The sequence below is a fragment of the Schistocerca serialis genome, chromosome 3 (genome assembly GCF_023864345.2).
Source record: "Schistocerca serialis cubense isolate TAMUIC-IGC-003099 chromosome 3, iqSchSeri2.2, whole genome shotgun sequence".
Lineage (NCBI taxonomy): Eukaryota > Metazoa > Arthropoda > Insecta > Orthoptera > Acrididae > Schistocerca > Schistocerca serialis.
The window spans coordinates 273,805,932-273,833,212 of NC_064640.1; the positions used below are offsets into that span (position 1 = coordinate 273,805,932).

A 27,281-nucleotide genomic window follows, 5' to 3' on the forward strand; every position below is an offset into this window, starting at 1 on the left:
AACAATATGAGTAGGAAAATTGTGATGAGGTTCAAGAAGTGTCAAGAAAAAAACTTCTTAGGGCTAACAATGCTCATAAAGAAAGCTGTCTCCCTACAGGCCATTAAATTCAAACAGACACTATAAATATAGCCAAATTGTTAAGTCTGCATTAAATAAAAGTGGCAGATTATTTTTGAGAGATGATGACATACATATCGATAAGGGAGAGAAGAAAAATGATCTTGATATTTACTACTTGAATAATCCAAATGAATTGCTGCAGTGATTACTTTTCTTGCTAGCTTCAAAACCGGCAGGCAATAATGTAAATGATGACGAATTCATATCTGTTGAAGCAGAACTTCAAGAAGTAACGATTATTGCTTGAAGTCTGCAAAGATTGTGGAAAAAAGTGAGAGATACAATAGTAAAATGGGAAGCTGTGAATGAGACCAGTAAGTCTTATCTTAAAAATATTCAGTGCTTATATAAATAATGATGAACTTACTCTATTGAGGTGGAGCCTTGCTAAGTTGCTGATTCAACCAAGACAGGGTAAAATGATGATACTGGGGAAACACGTTCCAAGAGCTTCACCTTTGCAGATCTATCTTCAAAACAATTTGCTGATTGTAGGTCTGCTGATCATACTGCTGTGCTACTTGTAAATGTACTGCAAGCATAGGAAGGTGTATGGATGAATGATGAACCAGCTGAAACTGCATTTTGGACGCCAACATGTTGTCAATATCAATGTTGTGGAGATAACATTGTTTATTTTTGTAATTCTTGTCCGCAAGTGCAACTGAAGCTGGAAGTTAGATCAGCAGCAGTACCCGTGTGTGTTCTGTAATGTCTTAGAAACAATTTTTATGTATTTTGGTACAAAGTTTGAACTACTGATATCGACTAACGTATAATTTGTTTCAGAAGTGTCAATAAGCTAGCTACATGTACTTTAAAAAGTAATAAACACAATTCTGATGTGGAAAAATTTAATTTTAAGGTCCATTGTTCTTGTAAAGCGTGGTACAACAGCGAACTTTGATCATCAACAAGTGCCGCTTGACCATTAATTTTTACCAGTAGAGCCAATAAGGAAGCCATGTGTATTTTTAAAAAATCATAGAATAAATAAAATATGACAGTACTCCCATGTGTGTTTTGTGCTCAAAATCTTCTATATTTTGAAAAATAATACAATTTTATTTTGCTGCAAATTTTAAATATTTGTTCCTGATCACAGACCTGTATTTATACTTGTTTATTACGATAAGCAATCTACATGTGTTTTGTATTCAAAATCATTACTTATCATGATAAGTAACCTTATTTCAGTGATAATGATTATATTTTCACGATAGTGGCTTTTATTATCTCTCTTATTATACAATCCTATCTTGCTATGCTTCATCTCTGTCTTGTTTCAGCGCCATCTTTGGCCCTGTTGTGATGATGTAAACATTGCAGAAGTTATCCATACGTGTTACGAAAATATGCAGTTTAAATGCTACATTGCAATAAAATATTCAACAAAACACATTCTTCCTTGCTTCATAAAAATTATGCATATTCAGTTAGTTTGTCTTTTGGCAGCATTGTGTGTGTGTTATTACATTGTGTATTTTGATTAGATTTGGATTACTTAATAGATGATTATAGGAAATGTAGTCTGCAAACGTTTTGGAGATTCTTGGTGACATAGTTCATGTCACCAGTATCATAGCATCTATTTTGCATACAGCCTCTAAAAAATCTAGTTCAAATGCAAATTAAAAGCAATATTATGCTGTTATATTTTCTAGCATAGACAATGATTTATTATTTTTGCCCCTCCTGAAGTGCTAGGCGATGTTCATTCTATGAACCACCACTAATATATGCGCAATGATAGCACCCTTTATGTATTTTAGACTCAGAGATACCATTGTTACATCTGACAAGATGTGGATATATTTAATTTGAGGGTACACTGTGTCTTACACAAAGAGAAGGCTTAAAAAAAGGAATTAATTACATTGATATAGTAGCTGGCTACGATTCAGATTGCTTGTTTATATGCTTGCCTGCTTAACTTTATTTTGGTCAACATGTGTTTTCTGCATTTAGAAGCCTGGACAGCTCAGTTTTACTACATCACCAAAATTAGATCTCAACATGAAATTTATCACCTGTATAATGTGTTATTTCTTAGCCACATGTGTTTAGGCATGAAAAAAAATATATATACGTTTCTGACGTATTTTTGCAGACATTTGAGACATGGAAAGAACATTGTGACACTGGACAAGCATCAAATAATAATTTAGATGTGAAAAATATTTTAATGTGCGTGAAATAACATTGTGAGACTTGATATAAATATTGCAATTTTTATACTGCTGATGTATTTTTGTAGAAGTTTTAGACTTGAAGAGAACATTGTGACAGTTGATAACCATCGTAGTAGAACAGCTTAGACGTAAAAGTAATTAATTTGAGGCTCCGTTCTGTCTACCGTCATGAATGGCACTGTAATCTACCTTTGGATCTTCACGAGTGCTGCTTAACTCGAAGACCAAGGCATAAACATTTTGTGTGTGTGTGTGTGTGTGTGTGTGTGTGTGTGTGTGTGTGTGTGTGCGTGTGCGTGTGCGTGTGTGCTTGTGGGTGGGTGGGTGGGTGGATGTGCGCACGTGCGTTGACATATTTTAGATGTTTGTATATAGTCCAAGATACACTTTTTACTTAATTTTTGGATAAATACCATTGAACATGATAAAATAATCACTGTTCAGATACTTTTGAGCGCTGGCAAGATAGATGCTCTGGTACTACATTATTATTTCATCTTAATCGCACAGAAATATTATGGTGTGGTTGGCTGCTTTGTTGATATACTGCACTGATATTGGCTGGAGAGGAGGGGGAGGTCAGGGTTGTGGCGTGACTCGTGAGTGAGAAGGATGGCGTACATGGTAGATAAATGGATGTAGCTGTCACAATCTTGGACATTTAATTTTCTGCAACCGCCAGCGACTCCCTTAGCACATCAGCACCACCGACTTTTACTCTTTGTCAGAGTGACACGAGATAGAATGAGCTTGTAAGGTCAGTTGTAGTGAAGGTCAGTAGTCAACTTCGCTTTATTGGGAGAATTCCAGGAAAGTGTAGCTCACCTATAAAGACGAATGCATACTAAACACTTGTGCAACCAATTCCCGAGTACTGCTCGAGTGTTTTGTTATTCACCAGGACGGATTAAAGGAAGAGGTTGAATCAATTCATAGGCGTGGCGTTAGGTTTGTAACCAGTAGGTTTGATCAACACGCGAGTACTATGGAAATGCCTCTTGAACAGAAATGGTAATCCCTGGAGGGAACAAGACGTTCTTTTAGCGAAACACTACTGAGAAAATTTAGAGAACGTACATTAGGGACAGTATACACAGCAGTTCTATAGCCACTAACATACATCTCGTACAAGGACTGCGAAGACAAGATGAGAAAAATCAGCGCTTGTACGGGGGCCTACAGACAATGGTTTTTCTCTCACTACATTTGCAGTTGTATACAATTTTTTCACCCGTTCTTAAAACATGTAGGCTATTGATTTTCGTTACTATGTACAAGTGTACCAACAATACCTGTAAACGTGAGGCAGTCGTCTTGGCAGCTGACAGATAATGTGAAGTCGAAATTTGCTGAATATGAAGTTGGTGTGAATAAAAGAGCGAGTGGGAAGGAACATTATAGTATGCCGAAAATGTTGCATTTATGATGAACGTTGAATATCTGTTTCCTTGCATCGACATCTTTATCCACATATTATCTGCCATGGTTGGTATTCGGCATAATACCTCGAATACAAGGTAATATACACTGTGACTCAATGCGCATTGATCTCGTGTATAGGACCTGAGAAGCTTAAACCAGTTGGGAGTGTCAAATACTTTTACTTCGTTCTTCACGAAATGAGGGGCGCCATAAGATTGTGTTTTGGTTAGCAATTCCCAATTATATTTATAAGATTTGGTAATTACGTTTCGTTGCTTGGTAAATAGCTATTTCAGTTTCGTGATATTTTGTCATTTCATTTAAAATTCGCAGCAAACTGTCTTGTTTCAAGAAGTGCCTTCTTATCATTATTTATGTCTGTACTTCTGCTCTAAAGATAAGAATTTATTATAAAGTCCGTAAACTTTTTAATGCCGCTCTTAAAGTTTTTAAACTGGCAACACCCAATCGCAGCAGACTGTGTTTTTATTAATAGCATACACATAGTGACATTTCTTGTCTCTCTGTATACAGACACAAGTGATTTCTTTCATTTGCAAAATCTGAAAACTTGGAACCTTGGCTACTAAAAGGAAGATAATGCTGGCAATTACCACTCACACGAGTAGCTTCATTGGAACTGGTCGATAAATACTGCCTTCCAAACTCCTAACTCTGCGTCATGTTCTAAGATACGAGTTTCTGCTAAAAGAGTAGAGTGGAGAGAAAGAAATTACCGAGCAGCCGCTCTTGGAGAAAACATTTATTCAAAAGTACTTGAAAAAAAAAAGTTGTTTTGAGGTGCCAGTTTTAAATTCGAGAGTCACAGTCCAGAAGAAGACAGAGGAAATCTCGGAAAAGCCCAAAAACAGATCACTTGGCAGGAAGTGAAAGAGGCCTTTATATCAACGTTAGACAAGCTCTTTGATGGCCTTAACTGGTAGTGAGAGATTAAGGTACGTTCAGGTTCGAGGGCCCATGTCCAGGTGGTGCTGACTGTAAACGTCAAGTACACATCTCCTGCTCTTGGTCTAATCATATGAAGATCCCTGTAAAAGAACTAGTGCGTATTAAAGTTCGAAGAGAGGAGGTTGGATCTGTTGGAGAGCATAAAACTGCGGTACCAGATCTACCTGAGCAAATAAGACAAATTAAAAAGCAAAAGAGGCAAGAAGATGAATTAAGAAGAATTTCTGAATACAAGTAGCAAAGGAAGGAAGAGTTAATACTACAGTCAAATGAAGTACTTTTCTCTGAAGAAGGTGAAGAGACAACTGATGTTAAAGATGGAGTTTCTGCAGAACCTTTGCAGATATCATGTGATGATTCTGATGTACCTTCTACTTCAAATACAAGTCAGGATATTGCATTACGATTGCGCAGTGTTGCATTGCAAAGTATTAGGTATGGTGCTGGTCTACGTGCTACAGCTGCCATTACAACAGCTGGATTAATTACTGAAGGAGACAGACCAGTGACTGATCACAGAGAAGTAAAAAGGGCCCAAGAGAAGTCAAGAAATCACTTGATGAAGAATTTCATGTTCGATGCAGTATATGCAAGTCTGAATGTATCTGCTTTGATGGGCGACAGGATTCCACTAAAGTTCTCTTAAAAGCTAGTAACTCAAGCCATTACTTTTCTAGTACTGTACAAGAAGATACTGTTTGGAGAGAGCCAGGTGGAAGGTATCTTTGCCACTGTAATCCAGAGAAAGTCTTAACAGAAAGGAAACCTGCTGAAGTTACTGTTAACCATTCTGTGGATTTTCTAACTCAAAACAGCACTGATAAAAGTTTGTAGACTATTGGCAGTGATTCAACGAGTTTTAACATTGTTTGAGAGGTCGCTGACTCATAAACTTATCTGGTTGGTTTGTGCTCTTCATACTAATGAGTTACCTTTGCACCAGTTGATGAAACAGTTGGAAGGGAAAACTTTGTCTAACAACACATGGAGTGGTAAGCTTGGCAACATGCTTGATAATACGACAATACTTGAAATCAATCCCTCATGTGTCAAAGTATCCTTTCCAGAACCTTTGGTTCTGCTGTGTAACACTGTTGTCAGTTTCTCTCTGCAAGTCAAGCTTTTGGTTAAAGGGTAACTCATGCTATAAGGATAGCTGCACTTCCAGCTAAATTGGCAGTATTGGAAATTGGTCCGTTAAGCCACTCTCTGCGGCTAGCAACTGCAAATAAGATTTGTCGCATAAGGGTTTCAAAACATGCCACCAAACATGAAGAGATTGCAACTGTTTATGGAATATAATGTTGGTGTTTACTGTCGCTACTGGTGTACATTCAAATCGAAATTCCCTTGGGTTCAAGGGCCCCGCCATATTTTTTATCAACTAAAGATCCCAAAATCCCAGAAGAAGGCAATAGCAGATATTGTTTTGCCAACAATCCACTGTTCATCGTGGTTCGCATTTATTGAACTGATACCTCAGATACTTATACGCTCAGAGGACCAAGAAGAAAGGAAAGCATTGGTACAGAAGTTAACTGAATTGAGGAATGAAGATGATGGTACACCTGGGGATCTATCTGTTATGCCTAGGAAAACACCTGCAGTAAATCCAATACTTGGAATTTGAGTTCGTCATTGGTGTATTAAAATAATCATCTTGCAGAGAACAGTTGATCAGAATGAAGATATGTGCAATTAGGTTATGCAGAAGATATCATCATATACGTTTCTGTCAATATTAATATAGCCTGGCTGTGTCATTAATATATGTGCTGACTCAATTCTCTTATCTGTGTAACCATAAGTGAAAACTGCAGCTGGGCTATAATGTATAACTGTATGATTGTGACTCTTGTGGAGGAACAAAAATAAACTGATAGGAGTAACACTTCTCACTAAATGATATTGGCCTAAACAAATTTTGTTGCTGCCACAAATAATAATAAGAAAATACTGTTGTAATTGTGATGCAGATGTAGTTCAGTATTCACAAGTGTGCTGCTTATACCATTGAGAGAGGGTCATATTTTCTTATGAATAGCCTTTGAAGGTGATGACAGGATGAAGAAATTTTTCATCACTTACAAGGAAAAATTACCAACTGGACTTCATATTTTAAGGAGAAAAACGCACAACTGGAAGATATCAGCCCAAGACATCGATTACATGCGAAAATATGGGCCAAAATTATGATAACACTCAGCTATGACTTTCCACAAGCACATCCTATGGACTTTTGCGCTCACCGGATCTTTGTCATTCGCTCTGCCCCACTGCAACTGCCTACCGCCTGAGTGCAAAATACTGTACAGTGGAGTCAATAAGAGGTTTGTGAATTAATGTTTTCACATTGCTAATTTTCTTTGCTTAATGTGTCAAAGTGCGTGATTTTTAACCTGTAGCTAGTGCCAGGGGGTCTCTTTATCGTACTTTAAACATCTTTATGTTGCAGATCACAGCTGGAGTGTAGATGAATGAAAGAAAATTTGTGCCCTCAAAGATGTTTCGTAGCACTATTTAACTATTAACAGCTTTGGATTTTAAAGCTGGCACTGTTAAAGAGAAGTACATTTGCAGGAGATGCGCTGTTCTTCGACGTGGTTGGCACGATTAAATTGTAAACTGAAAATCAATAATTGCATTTCATAATACATTTTCAACCGCCTAGGTTCCTTCATTTTGATGTTGAGTTGTATATATAGCTGCAGAATATCAACATGAGAATAGTGTCAAAACAATATTGAAGATATATTTGTGTGAGATCGGCATATTATGTATTCATATACTTACTATTTTTAGTGTAGAATAATGTATGTTCTGGAAGAATACTTGAAAACGTATTGAGCAGATGTGGTCACCTTCCTCTTTCTCATACCTCCACTTCATTAGCCAGCAGATAAGAGGGCTCTGGCTGTCACAATTTTAAAGTTGTACTTTCAGAAGGTCATACCTGTGTGCTGCCAGAATTATGGCCCACATTTTCACGTGGGATCGATTGTTGGGGGCTGATATCTTGCAAGTGTGCCTTTTTTTCCCTTAAAATATGATGTCAGTTTGGTGATGCTTGCTTGTTGGTTTTTCTACATAAGGCATCATGATGTTGTAATTTCTTTTGTGATAGAAACAATGAAAATGAGGTTAATGTCTAGGGCTGGCATGGCTTGAATTCTGTGACAATAATTTCTTTACCTTTTAGCAAAGTCAATATCACTGAATTATGAAAAAATAAATAAAAAGAAGCCAGTTAATACATGGATTTAAAGATCTGGATATTTGTCAAGGATATATGATGATCCAGAGAAACAATGATTTTGCATTTGAAATATTTACTGCAAACATCAGCTGCCAAACAGTGTCAGGATATCTCTCCATGAAAAAGAAAATATCTGTTTACACTGTTGTAACATGATGAGATTGTGTGTAGAAAAGCTAATTTCTGTTGTCTGATACAACCATTGCATGGCTGCAGTATTATTTTTGGCAGAGACATACCTAAGGCCTTGCAAACATCTACATCATTCATAAATGCTGTGACTATTTGAAAATGTGTTAATCATTGTGTTTGAATAATTACCCAAATTTTGTGTATGTTACAGTATTTAATACTACAGTTTTATTTCTATACTCTAGACAACATCAGTTGAGACTAAGACACTGAGGGCTGTGTATCGTTTTATCTTGGATGCTCTACACAGTTCGTTAGATAGTGTTTATTTGTCTGTATTGCCTACAGAGAATAGTAGAATAAACGTCTATTTAGAGCTTATATAGTTCTCATTTGGCACTAATGGTCATTTATTTATACTGGAAACAAATATGTGTTATTGTCTCATAGACAACAATGGAAGATACAGATTACACTTACTCTCTGCAATATCCTGAATTCAAAGATATTTTGAACATAGTTCTATCCATTTCTAACAAATGAAACACCAGAATTTCAATTAGACTTATGAAATTGTATATAAAATTGGTGTGCCTCAGTTCCACAAATCAAAGTGGTTACCTGTCATTAACAAATGTTACAGACGGACCATGTGTATCATTCTATTCTGTGTAAGGGGTGTGGCAACAGAGAAGTAAGCCTTTGATATGACCTCTGTATGGGCTACACAAAGTCTTCATTAAATGTCCTGCTAAATATGGAAGTTACAGCGTTGTCTTTAAGAAATTGTTGAAGAATATAACATTCTGTTATTGCCCATGCAGTATTTAGTACCATGACTGTTTCTGAATGCATGCTTTGGCATTCACTGACCAGCAGCAGTGGAGCAAACTAGCTAAGGCTGCATTACATAAATAATGATAAAGAGCAAAAAAGACAGGAAGGCATGGGGATCCAAACGCATATGAAATTTATAACATGTCAAATATTTTGAAGGTACTTTCACTTTCCTTCATAGGGGTCTTTGAACAGAAAATAGTTTGATATACAGTAAATACTATGTAACTCATTTATTTCTCCAGTGTAATCTTGGAGTTTAATCAGGCAATATAGGATATTTATTTTCAGTTTCAGAACTGAATTAAGAGTTGAAGGAGTTGTTTCTATGTTGTGTATTTGATAATGTTCTTGTATGGTTAAATGAATTAATTTATACACTGTGAAACCTTCAGTAAAGATATATTAATTATGTTACCTCTTGGTAGTCACTTATTGTGAAACAAAAGATTAAATCCTTACTTTCTGTCAAAGTCTTCTGGATAAAATTTAAATTGGCAAATTAATGAAATCACTGTTTCAAAATTTTACATATCACTGTCCTACACTTTGATTTGTGAAACTGAGGCACACCAATTTTATATACAATTTCATAAGTCTAATTGAAATTCTGGTGTTTCATTTGTTAGAAATGGATAGAACTGTGTTCAAAGTACCTTTGAATTCAGGATATTGCAGAGAGTAAGTCTAATCTGTATCTTCCGTTATTGTCTATGAGATAATAACACATATTTGCTTCCAGTATAAATAAATGACCATTAGTGCCAAATGAGAACTATATAAGCTCTAAATAGACGTTTATTCTACTATAAATGATGCTGCTCTTTTTGACCATGTTCAAAATTTTAACAAATGTATGTAAAGCTGCCAGAAATGTCAACAGATGTTTAATATTTCTCATGATTCTTGTACAGATGTCACATTCTACTTACAAAAGTAATGATGTCCTTATTGCATAATGAAGTCTTAAACTGCTGTTTGAAACTTCAAGTTTCCATGGGAATCTTATGGACTCTTTCATGTCATGTCGCAGTTGGAGAAAGCATATATTACTTTTCCGAGTTAAAACATCCAAATTCTAAACTCACAGTTCATCCAAAGAAAAATTCTGCTATGAAGCATGAAGACTGACTTAAAGAGGAGAAGTTAAGATCACTTTGTCATCTCACAGATTCTGTATGCCATACTGAAGGTGATTAATTGTGAAACATTAGAATAGTCAGAGGCCAGATATACAAAATTTCTTAGGTTACTTATGGCCAATGCTAAATATTTCTTACAAGAAGATTTGGATTTCTGCTCTAAGAGCTTTCCCACTGATGATTTCTGCTGAGACCAGCACGAATTTCTATAAATGGAAAATTTGCTGACAGTGGTAGTTTTTAAAGTTTGGATATGATCAAATTTATTTATTTATTTTAGAAATGAAACTCCCAAATATTAATCCTTGAACATGAAACACTACAGTAATTAAAAAAAGTTGTTTGATCTATATTTCCACTTACATTAGAATATCATTGCTGTCCTTACAATGACATTTTTCTCAAATGCTTTTCAGTATCCTTCTGAAATATTTCACTAACTTCAAGAAGGAAGATGTAATAGATCTTGTTTCCTTGTTTATTTGCACTATAATGTTTTCATACCAGCAACAAATTGATCTTTTGTTCAGTTTTGTTTCTTTTACAGTCTAGTTACTCTGTCTTCTTTATTATTTGTTCTCTGTTGATAGTCACAACAGATATCTGTTCTATAAAGATTTTTGATACAAAATTTCGTTCTGGAATTATCTGTTTGGGTTCTCAATAATACTTCTTATCATATAGTTATAATTCTTACTCTAGTTCCTCTACATTCCATTAAATTAACCACAAGAAGCCACAATATAAAAACTCAGTAACCTTATTTTTCATACATAAGACATAATAAACTAATTTTAATTATTATCTGACTCCATTGTGCTATTGGAAATGTTACAAATAAGATTGTTAATGCATGAACCTATGGAATGTCCCATCAACTTTGATTGTCATATATGGTATTACATCACTGTAGTGTGAATGCAGTGACTTCACTACACAATTTCATATACAATGTCATTATGTAATTAGGGTGTATCATTTACAATTATGTCATTTATTGTTTTTTTTAGCCTAATAGTTAATCATCAAAAATGCAATATCTTTTTAATGCTCATACATAATATAACCAAGAAAACATGGGCAGATGCATTTTCAGTACATAAGTCATAGAACTGAAGTAAAAATATAACATATCATCTCCATATAACATTATGATGCCATTCTTTATTTAATAGATGGGACATAAATAGCTATTTAAAAGGTAAATCAAACCACATGGAAAGCTCATGCCTAGAGAATGTCCTTCAGTGTATTTGTGCTCAGTACCAACCAGTTTAACAATCAATTTTGGGCTCTTTCTATCAGCTACTAATTAAAGCAGTGCAGATTCTCTAATTTAGTGCAGTCCAGTGATAAACATGCTACAGATAAAGGGATTAAAGCTCTGTGCAAGTAGAGGAACATGTTGACTGAGCAATAATTTCATGCTGAATTTGTGTGAAGCAATATACTAAAATATCTTAGCTCATTGGTGTGAGCTGTTGTACAAATCATTACACACTTGAAAGAGACTGTCACTCTTTGGTCATGTTATTAGGATTAAAAAACATGTTGAAAGAAAGTTGTCCTATTTTTGTTTATTGTTGTTATTTTATGATGTATTACATTTTTATTGCTGTTATTGTGCCAATTATCATAAAATGACTTCTTGCCCCAATGACACATAAACAACTGGTATTTTAATGTTTTCTTGTTTCACTTCTCAGCGTACAGAAGAAATCCAAATAGTCTGATTGGAAGTTAGTAATACGCATTGACTGTAGATTGACTCTCTTCACCAGCTGTACACAGTTTCTACTTTTCTAACAGAAATACTGTGATACATTATTTATGAGCAATCTTGTAAGCAATGTTTAAAAGCCATCATTTTGTCATATGATGTATGACTGCTGTCAGAAACTTGATTTGTAATTTTTCTTGACATTAATTTAAAGCTGCTGTGTAACCACCATTCGCTTAGAGACCATGGTGTGCAGTATTAAACTCAATGGAAAATACAACAAATTATGTTTAGTAATATCTTATTCATCACAAAATTGAGCGGATAAAAGTATAATCATTCCTTGTATCTGCCTTGAATTAGAAAACATTATTATATTTTCGTTTACTGTTCGCTGTGTCAGCAAATGTTCTTGGCATATTTAGTCTTTTTTTCACATTTACATTCCATCATTCTCTAACTATATTTTTATACATTGGTTTTCCTTTTCCTTCATGCTATTAGTGTTTTCTTCATATTTTCCTCCTATTAACTATTTCCAACTGCTTTTGTGTTTAATTTAATAGCTTGTGTTTTGTGTGAAACTAATATGTTTTGAATTCTTTAATTTGTGATTAGTCAAACACATTCATCTTTATGGTATGTTAGATGACTCATTTCTTGCAGTTTTGATAAATTTTACAACCAATTTGAAATCAAAGCACTCAACTAGAGAATTACATAGAAGTGTGTGTGACATTCTTTGTTTTTTAGCTGTTGGTATGTTACTGTGTTGCTGGACATAATTGCATTAATTTTCTGTGACACTGACACTGTATGTACATGTGCTCTCAACAGTAAAGAAGCAATAAAAATATCAAAATGGAGTTGAATACAGAATTTCAATTGAGACCTAAATATGAAACATAGTAAGTGAACACACTGAAAATGTAGCTTACTGCCCATAGAAAACACTGGAAGGAAACTGATTTTAAAACATCTCTGACATAAAATTTAAGGTTAAAAAATAGGTATCCTATTAAGAGTGGAAACACATCTCTCAGTAAAGAGTCATCTAACACTGATTTTGCCTTCAAGGTCATGTATACTACCTAAAAACAAATCAAACAAGACTATAATAGTAGTTCTTTATTATTTTAGATTTTATTTGTTTACCTAAGCCTGTTCTGTTTTAAACATTGCAAAATATTTACATTGTTTCCAATTAGAGCTATGTGGTAAGGAGTTACTTGTTCTTATATGGTAACTATTTATAAGTTAAATATCAAATTAATTTATTGGATTGTTTAAGTTCCTTTTGGCTTAATTAACATTTAATTTTTATATTATACCAAACAAGAAGCACATGCTGTTGAAGCACTTTACTTATTGTGTTCCTATGAAGTAATTCAAATTTTAAGTATTAAATCTCTTTACTAATTGAAAAAGTTATTATTTTGACAAAACTGTTTTATACTGTTAGCTACACTAGTTTGCTCTAAATCACCCTAGGTAATTAAATGAACGATTCTTTCAAGGAGGTACAGACAGTTTTTTCCCTTAACCTCATAAAAGTGTAATTGATGTTAGATGTTAAATGAGACTCAACACCTATATGTCAAGATCCTTGTACTCACAAAAGAGAGATATTACATGTTTTAATAAGTGAACTCATTTGCTAAGAATAAAGGCTTAAACATTCAGAAATTTTTATTTCCAATTTAATATGTTGAGAATAAGGGATCGCAAGAAATGGTGCAGGAAGATTGAAAAAGGAACATCCTTCCTGTTGGTCGTAAAATTGCGTTTCATGTTTATTTCTGATGATAACACCTAACTGGCAATAGAATTTACTAACTGGTGACTGTTATTATTTTTACATGTGCTATGTGAAGCATATTAACACAGCTTGAAGAGTAAAACATTGAAAGTAAAGATTAACTTTATATTTTCTATCAGAAAGTAATAACTAATTTTGATATACTTTTGAAACATGGACTCATTCATCTTGCCATAAAAATATTCTTGAGAAGGAACACAACAATAAGAGATATATATAATTAAGAAGAGAATAATTTATGAGAACAACATATGCGATCATAAAATAAAATGGAAAAAGATTTTCACTTTTTCGACCTCTTCAAGTTACTCCAAATATGGGACTCTCCATGATGAACTTCCATTTTGAGTCAACCTGTTTTAAATTTTCAATACTTTCGCTGTGTAGTCCTACTTCAGGGGAGGACATACATGGCACAGTAAGTTGAAGATTAAGTAAGTAAATAAATTTCTTGTGTATATTACAATCTTTCGTTCAGGACTGTGTCTGTTGCTGTTTTTATTAATTTCCTCCCATTTATTCAAATGTCAACTGACATATCTCAGACCACTGCTTAGAATGAAAACACCCCATTTTACTAGCATCATCTTCATTGTCATTTTATCTTCTTTCCTGGTACTTTTGATGGCTGTAGACATTCACACTTAACACTTTCCTATGAAAAATGTGGTTAACATATGATTTTGAATTTTTTGATTTCCAGAGAAAGCACATTGTCACTAAGTTGAAATACACTCACCCATACAAAATCTGTTAGTCAAATTTGGATGTTTTGTGACAGAGTGCAGCAGTCTCTTGAAAACATCTGCCAAACTGACACAAATAGGGCAATGTACAACCAGTTTGCATTTGTGGTAGGACAAAAGGAACAAGGTTTTATATATCGAAGTCTGAAAAACGCTGGTATATTCTTCCATTATGTCTTTAAATGAATACTGTCTACTTTCTAATGACTGATACAAAATTATTACAAAATCTCCCAACCAAAATGATTTTACTGATGTAGTCTAAATCTCTCACTAATAACATTAAAATTACATTTTTGATGACAAGATAAGAAGACTGAGTTGCATTTATTCAAGAAAATACCAACAAATGGAGACCTCGACATTATTCAAGTTAAAGATTAAGGAGGTAGATTATCCTTGATTCAGTGATGAGGTACAGTAGGCTGCTACTATCTCAAGTCGTGATCACAAGTTTCTGATAATACAATGAATCTTTTGCTTCTACCCGTTGTTTGAAATATGCAGCCTAATCAAACATGAACAAGACCATATAACTTTAGGTGTATAAATATGCGATCGATTGTGTACTGTAGAAAGTATCCTGAATCTCATTCACATTTCATGGATAAAATTGATGATATTGTGTGTATCAATAAAGATAATAATTTTCGAGTAAAACTGAATTGCATAGATTGTATAAAAGTCATGATCCACCACATGGTTTTCAGAAGATATGTAAATGTTGAGGAGGTTGTGGAAACTGATGTAATCATAATAATAAACAGCATACCAAGATTCTTATATGACGGAGCTGAGCCTAGTGCTAATGATTTGGAACAAATGTGAAGTACTAGGATGTATATTAAAATTGCCTTAACCTTTTTAAAAGCTGAATTATTAGCGGTATAACAAAAAAAAATCCATTTAGATTGTCAACATATTAAAACAGTTCAATGCTATTTATGTGAAGTCCCCTCAATGATAATAATGTAATTTGTGTTATCAGTTTACAGCCATGTATTCAAAGGCTGTATGAAAACCAAGTATTTCTATCATGACATGCCACATAATAAGAATCTATCTCAATAAAAACCATTGAAAGCTACCTTTAAAAATACCAGTTGCCTTCACACTGTCAAAGATAGTGAATCTGGTTAGAAATAAGGTGACGTATTTACCAACTATTGGTTATGTATTAACTTGATTTCATCATATTTAAAAATGAGCAGCAAGAGGTTACGTAAATGAGCTTGTGAATGTGTTATTAGAAATATGATGTACAATAAGTGAAGCAACTCCATTGGTGATTTCCCAATACTATAAGAAAATACAGGGAAAGGCCATATAACAGTATTGAAGAGTAAGAAAGAAACAGTAAAATAATGTCAAATGTATAAGAGCATAATAGATAATTATAAAACATATGTTAACAGTCTCAGAACTGTGGTGAATAAACGAGAGCTTTGGTGTAAAAATGGGCATGAAAGCCTAATTGGTACCTAATGTTGTATAGAAACAGGCAAAGGTTAATAGAACTATTTCTTTGCTGCAACAAAGATTCAGAACAGGGAAAAAACAAGACTCCAAGAGGAAATGATGACAAATCTCAAATCATAAAAAATATGCAAAAAACATTGATAAGGAATGACTGATCATCAATTTTTGATAAAGTGTTTGTTTCTGTCAAACTCTTGAAATACCTTATTTTGAGATGTTTTCAGATATTAATATTTCGATAAACTGATGATTATTGTAAACTATTGCAATTTTACATTAACTGATTTTCTGAATTTTGGAGTCGGAGAACACATCAGAATGTTTTGTTTTATGGTGAACATTTTGTAACCTTTTTCAGTGTTTGTTATTTTCTTATACATTGCAAGGAGAGCTGGTATTAACTGAAGAGATAAACAGATAAACAAATGACAATTTTCTGATTATAGAAAAATGATTTAGTATGTTTATTTACCATAAATCTCATAATGTCCATGCCGTCCATGTGTGTTTGTAGATCCATCTCACCAATGAAACCAGCTATAATTTTATAAGTATGAATGCTACTGATCTTTATCTTGTGGTTAAGGAAAATGCATGAGTTCTGGATTTGAATGTGCTGTTATGTGCTAATTTGGAGGTAGAGCTTTTCTTCAGATTTGTAATGTGGCGCAATTAAATGTAGCATTTAGTTTGAGTGTTACCATATGCTTAATTCTCGATTGTATCTGAAAGAGAACGTAGGAAATGTGTATCTGAAATGAATTTTGATAATTTTAATTGATATATGGGTTCAAATTAAAAAGAAACTACAGAGACATGTATTTCTGAACAAAATTTTCTTTAAGTGGATGTTGACACTCTTAAACCACACCATTATAGGTGCAAGGTGCTTCAAAATATGTTACAGTTATATTCTGCACCAGTCAATAATGCCAAATAAAGTAGAACAATATTGTGTACAAAAAAGCAATGCAAAACTGCAACAGATGCAACATGATTGGGAAGTGTGTCAATAAAATGGAGTGTGAAGCGCAAAAAACTGTAAGTAACTTTATTTACAGACAATAACTTTTCTATAAACTGTGTGAAAACAGAACTTTGGTATATAAAATGACAGTTTACAATCAATAAACTCATGCAAAATTATAATGATAATAATATAATAATACCTATAATAATAAGAATTGTAATAATAATAATAATAATAATAATAAAGCAAAATTAAATGTACATGTACATGTCTAAGAAGCACAAAGAATATTTTCAGAAAAACAAATAATCACAAAGCAACAGAAACTGAATTCTACACTGATGCACAGTTATTGAAATATTAATTATTTTGTAACAAAAATTAATTGTTTTCGTAACAAAAAGTAATTTGTATGTAAAATGAGGTGTAACTAACAGGCATAAATGCTATTTTGGTACTCTATAAATAGATATCTGCAGGTATTGTCATAGTGATATTAAGAACAACAGTTTAACAATTTTAAGTAACAAAGAGTTAATCATTTACAAATATTGACAAAAATTTCAAGACAAAGACAATGGAACAATTGTCAGTCTTTATAAATTCACATATTTCAATAAAAGATGAGCTAATTGTGTAGCAAATGTAGTAAAACAAAAGTGAAATCATATTAGATTTAACAGAATATGCACTGATTACAACAGAAAAGTAATGTGAAATTTATTACTGAAAGTGTTACTTCTTCATACGTAATATGTGATATGGAATACAACAAAATTATCAGAAATGTTTGTTAATGATTTTATTGTATGAGATGTTTTATTATATACTGATGTGTGAAACTAAATCTATGAGTCCATATTAATAGTACAACAATATAAACATAAAAAATCAGTGTTAGGGACCCTTTAGTTATTCTACACGAATTTATTTGTCAACAAAGTGTAAAATCAAGTAATATGAAATGTAGAATTTTCCATATTGATACCAATAACTTTTTTAAAAAGTTCAATGATATTTGTACTAAAGTGAGAAGATGGAAAAGTACATTGTTCAGCCAAAAATTCAGATACCACCGTGCATAAAATAAAAAATACTGCAGTCACTCCAATACCACAAGTAACTAAACCTCTCTTGATTGCAAGGCATGATGAGAGATTGGTAGTCTAATGGTTGTGAATCTGCTGTTCAAATAGGAAGCAGAAAATCCATCATTTTCTACATTTTAGTATTTAGTTCTAATCACTTGAAGTCAAATAATGTCAGTTTAACTGAAGATTGTGATGCATACAAATAATTTAATGAATACAAAAAAGCCATCCATTCCTTATAGAGATTTTTTAACACAAGATAATTTGCCTTGTCAAATTCCTTTGTACTGGCACTCTTTTTCATACTTTTTCCCACAACAGATATTGTTGATGTAAAATATATTCACAACAATGAATATGTAGGAAATGAAGGAGCATCAAGAATTGAAGCCCATAAAATGGAATGAACACATTATTTTCACTATCAAGCTTAAATTTTTCTTCCAGTGGTTACACGGTGACAGTTAACTGTTTCCTTATACTGAGTTTCAGACATCATTAACATCTGTTCAAGTTTCTGTTAGATATGTATTGGGTTGGGAGCAATATACTACTTTCCGTAGCTACGTAAACAGAATACTTGCTCATCATTGTTTACTTTACTCTGATTGCAGTGTCATGTCACTCAACCTTACAACTATTCCTGCTATAAATAATGCTTCATGTGACCTTTCCTGATACCCATGTAGAATGTTATGCTCCTTAGAATACATTTATTTAATTTTATCGATTGTAACCTTTCCCAAACACATTCAGGCTCGTCCTCCAAACAAGGCGTTACCAGTCACATGTTGGTATGCAGATGTAAGACAGTAATATCTTTTCAAACATTTATCCTCTTTTTCAGAACCATCTTTGCTGCCAACCATACTCTAACTTTTCATCTCTCCTTCCGTTTTCTTCTTCAGCAAACATCTAAGTAATACTCAATTGCATTCTTTTGATTACTTTATTCTTATTGATTCAAATAACCTGTATTCCACATCGTTTGCAAAAGTTATTAGACCTTTTTTCGTCTTGGTTTTTCTTTTCCTCTTAATTGTCATCACCTTGTATGCCAGAAATTATACTTCTGGAATAATTTTATTAGTTTAATCAAAGTTAGTTGTTCCAAAGTAGAAAGCTATCAGTAATTCCTCTGCTTGCAGAATTATCACTTCAGTTTATATTCTGTATGAGCTTTATTATGAAAAAGGACCTGAAAGAAATAACATAGTTGCATAAGTGAGATAATATCACAATTTAGATAATGGCTGTAATGTTCAGTAGAAGTTTTTATTAACTTCAGACTTCTGCAGAATAACTGAAAATATTGGCTCTGTGAATTGTAAATGAGGGTCCTAAAACTCATTTAAGATTTTTTTTCTCTTTAGGGGGCTCATACATCGTCTATAAATTTAAAAACTCAAGTGAAATATTGCACTACCAATAATGTTGACCAGCATGGCACATGCATTGAATAGAATGTGTGACAGAAAAGGCAAACTCAGATGAAAGGAGAATTCCAGAATCACTGACAATGGCCTAGGGAATTCTGTTACAGAAATGACTTGAAAACAGTTGTATTACGAAATTCGATTTGACAGAGACTGAATATCTTGAAAGTATACATAAAGATTGATGGTGGCAATGGTTACATCATATTTAGAAGTTTGCAGTTGTAGAGGGAACTTTGACAATAAAAACATATTGACAGTCAGAGAAGCAGTATAATTGCAAAAACATAAATTTTTTCATGCTATCTTAGAAAATTTTCATGAGACGTTCTGTGCATAATGGAGACTCACATACTGGTAGGTGTTGTGTGCTGGTCAAAGCAGTGTGTACTCAATGTATATACATCTTCATAGAACAGTTCGTTTCTGAGACTGAAAACAGTATTTAATTTAGAGTGTAGTTGACAGTTTCACTTAAATACAATGTAAAGAAGTGCTATTTTAAATGAACACTTCAATATTTTTTAGCTATACTCAGTATACACAGTCAACTGAGTGATATGCCTTGTAAAAAATACACTGTCTATTCCATTCCTTGAGCCATAATAGTTTTCCATCCATGAAATCATTAAGTCCATGATAGGTAGTAGGTTCATAAATCTGATTTCTCTCTCACTAAAACTGTCTCTCTCAGAGGGTGAATCAGTTTTCATTTATGGGTTCCCACTGTAAGCAGTTGTTTTTTAATCAGATATACTGAACTATTTTTAAAAAAACTAAATAGGTATGTCATAAATTTATTGTCTAGGGGAAACGGTTTTGAACTAGTGGGTGGGGCAGAGAGTTAGAGGTTTAGCAGGGGTGGAATAAGACATTCCCTGTTGGATAATGGATCTCATTATGTCTTGTAAGTTCTGAAAATCATTTTGGGAGAGGGCTGTGTTATATCCGATGATGATGATGATGTGATAATAATAATAATAATAATAATAATAATAATAATAATATATATATATTATAATATATTATTATTATTATTATTATTATTATTGTCATAGGGCACAATGATCTGGTGTACGTCTTTCAATTGGGAGCCACTTCATCAACTTGTTTCCCTGAAGCAATGGCATCTGGTATACCTAGATAGTTATCCATTCAAATACTAACTGACTCTGATGGTGTTTACCTTCTGTGATTAATCAAGAACCAATGTATCCAACATGGCAAGCTACTGACTTATGTCTGATGATGAACCCTATCTGATAACTGAGTTAAACTGTTCGACATTATGCAGTAATAGAGGATAAAAGAGTCATTCAGACAAAAAAAGAAAAAGATGCTGTAGATTGGAGTTACAATTTTCGTCAACTAGAGGAAATCATCAGCTGTAATGTACAAGAAGTAACAATGACTGAAAAGTGCACTGTAAAGGAGTACTACTTCACATGTTTTTAGCTATTTGCGAAGAAGCTTAATGCAGCCAAGGTAACATGCCAATGTTTATCCAAGGGAATTTCTGGTAGTTACTTAATGCATAATATTTGTAGGTTAATTTTGTTTTTGATATTGTAATAAGTAATATAAAACTTTAACAGTTTCAACATGTATTTTTTAAATACATGTGATGGTATAATTACAGAAGATGGGTCCTCATAAGTTCATGTCGAAACAACAAAAAGAATTAAATTTGATACTGAAAAAAGACAGACACTAGAATGATGAGAGACTCAGTGACATGATGTACAAGTTGTGGGAAAATAAAAAAAAGATAACTAAGAATAAATAATGGGTATATGTATGTTTTAAAAAGGCAAACAAAATAATAATAATGAAGACAACACCCATTACTGAAAATTTAAACATAATTGTTTATAAGAAAATTTTTGAACCATTTTTAAAGAACAATATAGATACTGCAGATTAACGAAATTGCAGTACTTAAAGTATGTGGTAGACAGCCTTATATAAATGTAAATTTGACCCTTGAAATATTTTCATAAAGTTTCAGATATAACAGAAAATAAATTCTGAGACTAGATCTCTTACTGTTTCAATGACAACATATGCCTATACAAACTTCTAATTAATGCAACAAACTTATCAACTAGTGCTCATAGAAAAAAATTGATAATCATTATTTCAGTAGTTTCGATTGTGTTAGTGATATAGCAGAGACAGTTTTGAACTATGACTGGTTAGTTTTAAATTATTTTGAAATGCATGCAATGTTAATTTATCAGTCAATTTAACTTGCAGTACTAAAAAGTGAAAAGAACATTCTTATTTAGGTGAATCTAAATTTATGATTTTTCGTCATTACAGTGATCACTAACTGAAAAAAATACCATTACAGTAATTTATATACAATAATTAAAAACATCAAATAGGTATATCTGACCATGAAATGCAAACAATAGGAAAATTCTTGGGGGTTTTATGGTTGAAAATAAATGAAAGAAAATTGCAAATATATTATCTATGTAGAAATATAGACTGAGGCATTATTGTGCTATGCAAATTTTCTTTGAAAGTTGAGAAACAAATGTAACACATATCCATTCAAAATAATATAATAAATCCATATGCTCTAATGATAACACTTCCGTTCTAAATCTAATCTGAAATGATTATCATTTTATGATTCCCTTATCTCTTCCATTCACAGAATTATTTTCATTTTCTCAGATGAATGTCTGTTTAATCAAGTAGTGTTTCATAACAAATAATAATGAGCATTATTCAAACCACATTATTTACTTGCTAAAGACTGCAGTTGCCATAAATAAGTATCTATAAAGCTCTGATCACTAGGAAGGTCTCCCTTGATTTTAGTTGGAGACAATACAGATATCATTTGCATACAGAAAAACAGTGAGTAAAGGTAGAAACTGTGATATGAGGAGGAATCAATTCATATACAAAAAAGACTTTAATAAAATAAATGAAGGTAGATACATTTGTTAGCCACCATCTCCCAAGGCAGTTTCAAAGTTACTAGTTATTGAAAATTTAAAAGATACTCTTTATCAAAAACGCATCATACCAAATCTACAATAACCTGTTATTTAGAAAAGGTTAATCTGAAAACATATTTTGTTACTTTTTTGCCTCATACTGAAACACAGCATGCAAACTCTCTCTCTCTCTATCTCTACTAATATATATATATTACATTTTGGATTTCAAGTCCACACTAAATGAGAATAGCAGAACACATTTTACTCTTTCATTGGGATAGCAGCACATCAAAATGATTTGAATGCTACACACCTACTACATATTATGATTTCAGGTTGCTTCAGTCTGAATACTCAACCACAACTTTTGAAACCATGCAACAAAGCACAATCTTACGTGTTATGTTTTACTGTACCTAATTTTTAGTACAGGAAATTAGTGTTGTCTTGTTACTTCATTAACACAACTTTGAAAGAAATCTGGAGTGACATACTGGTAGTCAGATAATGGTGATTCTCCTTCATGAACAGTTACCTGTATTGAGAGTCTAAAGGTTCTTCAGTAATTATTGTCACCAGTTAATAACTTTTTAGTGAAAAATGTGAAGAATTCCACAACATCTAGCCCATAAGTAAAACGATTTTCATTGTTGGACAATGTTTTTAGCTAAAATGATTTATATACATGCACACAATTTCATTATGCACTAAATATGTAGAAGTCCTGTTTATGGAATTTTTAAATTGTTATTTTTTTATATCTTGTCTGCATGTGTATGACATTTGCACATGATTTTATCTTTATGAATTTTGATGTAAGAACATAAAACAATCTCCTTATAAGTACATCTCACAAAAAAATAAATTTGAATTTATATCCTCTGGGCATGTAAAAGGTGTTTTTAGTGAATTTCTGTTATCTTTTATACATTGATTCTCACAATATTTTGTAGTGCATAGAGAATACATGAAACTATTGCAGCAAAAATTACTGCTGCTGGAATTCATAAATCGTTTAAACAACCCAAGCTGGAGTGTTAGCTGATGGTTGAAAAACATTGAAGATCACAGTACATTTGCAATTTGTTATTTGGATGTACATGGAGACCAAAAATTCCTGAAATATTACAGTTACTTCAACCAAGAGAGATTTTCTGTTTGAACTGACATGCTACTGCATCTATAAACAAATGCTTTCACCTGTAGGAATGTGCAATTTCATGAGCTGGGACATTTTCGAGAAAAAAATATATATAATCGAAATACAGTCCCCCAAAATCCTACTACACAGGTTCCATGACAGTTTAACAACTCTGTACCATCTACCACAAAATTTATTGATATTGGCTACTAGTTATGAGAAATCACCAGGAATCATATGGCATGTGAAGGAAATATACTACTTAATGACAAATTTAGTTTTGGTTTTGTATGTCAAAGTATATATTAGTGATTGTAAGAATACTTCTAATACAACGTTTTAATGGTTACATGAACTGAACTAAATGTTACCATTCTCTTATATTTTTTTTCTGACAATAATGTTGTTAAATATATTTTAGTACATAAATCTGTGTAATTAGTAAGATTTACAGATTACTCCTCTAGCTTATATTAAAGACAAGGAATTATTATTTAACACAGATGTTAAAAAATTAAAAATTATGTAAATATAATATGACTCAGAATCAATGTAATTCATCATTCATTGTAGGTGTTCTGTTTGGATAATGCTTTGTTTGATAGGTATAAGAGTAATCTTTCGAGAAACATATAGAGAAATAACCTTTTTATCTGTTACAGAAAAAACAAACAACTCTTATGCAAATATACATGACTTCACCACACATCATAAGGTGGCTCGCAGAGTACTTTTGTAGATGCAGATTATTTACTCCATGTTGATGTGAAAAAGATAGTGAGGAAACATGAGCTTTTATGAACAAAAATTACTTCATTAAAAGCTAGAGAGGAAGTACAAAAAAGGATATGTGTAGAAAGAGATTGTGGACTGTAATGGGAAAGAAAAGCTGCAAAAAATATTCAGTCACCAGAGACCCAAAATAGACGAGAGTGGCAATTTTCAACAGCAGAATATCCCACTTGACTTCAAGTTTCACTTTCTTCAGGTATGTCCTTCATATTTTCAAAGAAAATTCCCACAAATTATAATATTACTGCAGCTTTTGCCACATACAGTATCTTTATTTTCTCACTTTTCTGTTTTCAGATTTGAGAAGAAATGTTTGTTTTTAAAAACTCAGTATACAGAACTGGTCTCTTACTGTAGTTCCCACATAACTAACTTTTATCTGAGTTTTGCCATTAGGTAATGTCAGCAGCTTGAATTATATGATTTTCAGACTCTTTTGCTCTTTCATTACAGCACATAATTGAAGCTCACAGAAATTTATTACCATAAGTGTGTTTTATATTGTCTCTCAAAAACCTACTGTAATTATTTAACTATGAGCATCAGGGCCATCTTGAGCAGGTTCACATAAAGAAATAACAGAAATGTCAGTAGTGGAACTTTGTCAGTTATGCTGGTTATGGTACTGAGCACTAAAAAAAAAGTTCTAAGCTTCTAGAGGAGAAAATCATGCAGTGATACATTTATGTGAATTGGCACTGATGTATAACAAGCTTCAGCAATATCTAGTGCAAATCAAATAATAATAATAATCATGCAGTTATATCAGTTATAGCCAAGACACCAAACAAAGAACTACTTCAGGATTTAATTTTCAGAAGAATCGACATTTCTCATGTTCACAATAGCTCAAGCTTTCTGAAGAATCGACATTTCTCATGTTCACAATAGCTCTACGTAATCTGAAGTAAAATGTTGGACATACGCAATCTCATTTTCTGACACTGATATAATCAACTGCATGACAGTTGAGAATCTGTGTTACTTTAATGTCTGTTTATTATGTGAGTTCCATGCTCTTATATAATTATACACAGCTGAATACATTGTCTAAATATTTAATAGCACAAATTTTCTCTCTGAGATTTGCAGTAAAAAATAGGATCAGCTCAAATCTGTAAACAAGCCTTACTATGATATTCCAGGAACAGAAATTAAGTAATTAAAATTATCAGAAGACTTTTATAAGAGCAAATAAGCAAAAAGACTGAGAGTTTCAATAGAAAAAATTTCTACATCAACATACTCAACTTTGTAAGTGTCAAGTCCCTGATGCCAGATAATTCTGAATTTGGCCTTGGGGAAAGCAACTAAATAATTTTTTTCTGGAAGCTTGCAATATTTATGCAGTGCATAGCGTAATGAAGTGAAAAGGCCTGCTGTGTTACTAATACCACTGGCAAATCACGGCAGACCAGTCTTTTATGTCAGAAGATACTCACCATTCAACTGACGTGTGTTGAAGGTTTCAGTGGCTGTATTACTAAGCTCCAGATACAGTTCATTTGCTGCAGTGCCACTCTTGTCCATGGGTACCATGCCAATATTGGTAGCAGTAGGATCACTGTCACTGCCAAACGTTTTTGTGCTTGTAAGCAGGAGTGGAGTTTCCGGTGAATCTAATGGTCTGCTCCCCACAAATGAGCTCTCTAACCAGCAGAGTCGTCCACTGCCTCGTGGGCTGTGCCTGTTGCTGCTTGGCATGTTTTCATTTTGGCCATCCTTGACTCCAGAAACATAGTGGACAATGGCTGATGTCACTTCTTTTATAGATGTCTGGACTTCGGACAAATTTGAGACCTGAAAAGAAATATATTAGGTAAAACAATTGTGCATTTTTAAGGTACTTCACTCATATTTAGTTGCATGAGGTTACAATGAAATGAGCTTATTTAGTCTTTTGCACAGTACATATTACAATTTTTGCCAATAACAGAGATCTTCATGGGTGTACAAAAGTCAGGAAATTCATTAGCAAAAACAAACAGTCCTTAGTTACTTCTTCTCTAACTTCATTGAACTATTGTTATTAAGTATTGGCCCATGCACATCAACTGCAATCACTTAATCTGGCATTTTTATATTAGACTGGCTACAAATGAATATCTCACGTAAGTCATGGAAAAGCAGCTACTTTAAAAAACGGCTTTTTTAATGTTTACTGTTAAGCTGCTTGTTGCAATATACTAATCCATAGTTTAAATGCTACTTAATTCCTGAGGAGGAACTACTAAGAGATTTCTAAAGAATGTGTACTTTTAGTAACCAAACTGTGACAACTGTATACATCTACTCTTTTAATGCGATTGTTGCATGTCAGTTATTGTAATTTAAGTATTTCAGTGACTGACTCACATATAAATGTAACTGAATGTGCGAATTTTACCAGTAGCCCCACTGCATGAAATGCTACACTAAATTTGTACACACTTTTTACTGTCTGCATACGGTGAGTTTTAAATTATTTGTATAAGAAAAGACTTATTTTCAGAGATATCTCATTGTATATAATGTTTTATGAAACTGAAATATAGATCATGTGTAAGCCAGAAAACAACTGTGATTGTACAAGACTGTTGATAATTGAATGATCTAATAGGTTATGGAATGCAAGTAATGAAGTCTCCAATCAGTTTTTTTTGTATGCCTTACATCTGCAACATCCATATATTTAACAATTACAGTACGGGTACTTCATACACCAAGTTAGGACTGTTGCAGCCAGATAAATTACACAACAAGTATACGCTATGCCTGTTTCATTGGCTCCTTAGTACTCAATATTCTAGTTGCGTTCACAGAAAAAACTAAAATATTTGCAAACCTTTTTCGATTTCCTTGAGTTCAGCATCTCATTCACTGTTGTGAGGTGCTGACTAAGCTTTTTTACGTGGTCTAAGGGAACAATACGAGAAACTCGATAGTGTGGTGGAAATATTGTCAAGGTCCTGATGCCAGCCAAAAATGTGTGTGTGTGTGTGTGTGTGTGTGTGTGTGTGTGTGTGTGAGAGAGAGAGAGAGAGAGAGAGAGAAAGATTTTGTGTGTAATGTGGGCAG

At 33.0% G+C, this 27,281-nt stretch overlaps 1 protein-coding gene across 1 annotated transcript in view; it reads right to left on the reverse strand.

Annotated features, from left to right (window-relative positions):
* LOC126470785 (uncharacterized) overlaps positions 1-27,281 on the reverse strand; it is a 742,455-nt gene that overhangs the window by 99,272 nt on the left and 615,902 nt on the right. Inside the window, exon 6 of the mRNA XM_050098794.1 lies at positions 25,667-26,024. Within this exon, the coding sequence (XP_049954751.1) occupies positions 25,667-26,024 (358 nt within the window). The remainder of the gene's footprint in view (positions 1-25,666; positions 26,025-27,281) is intronic.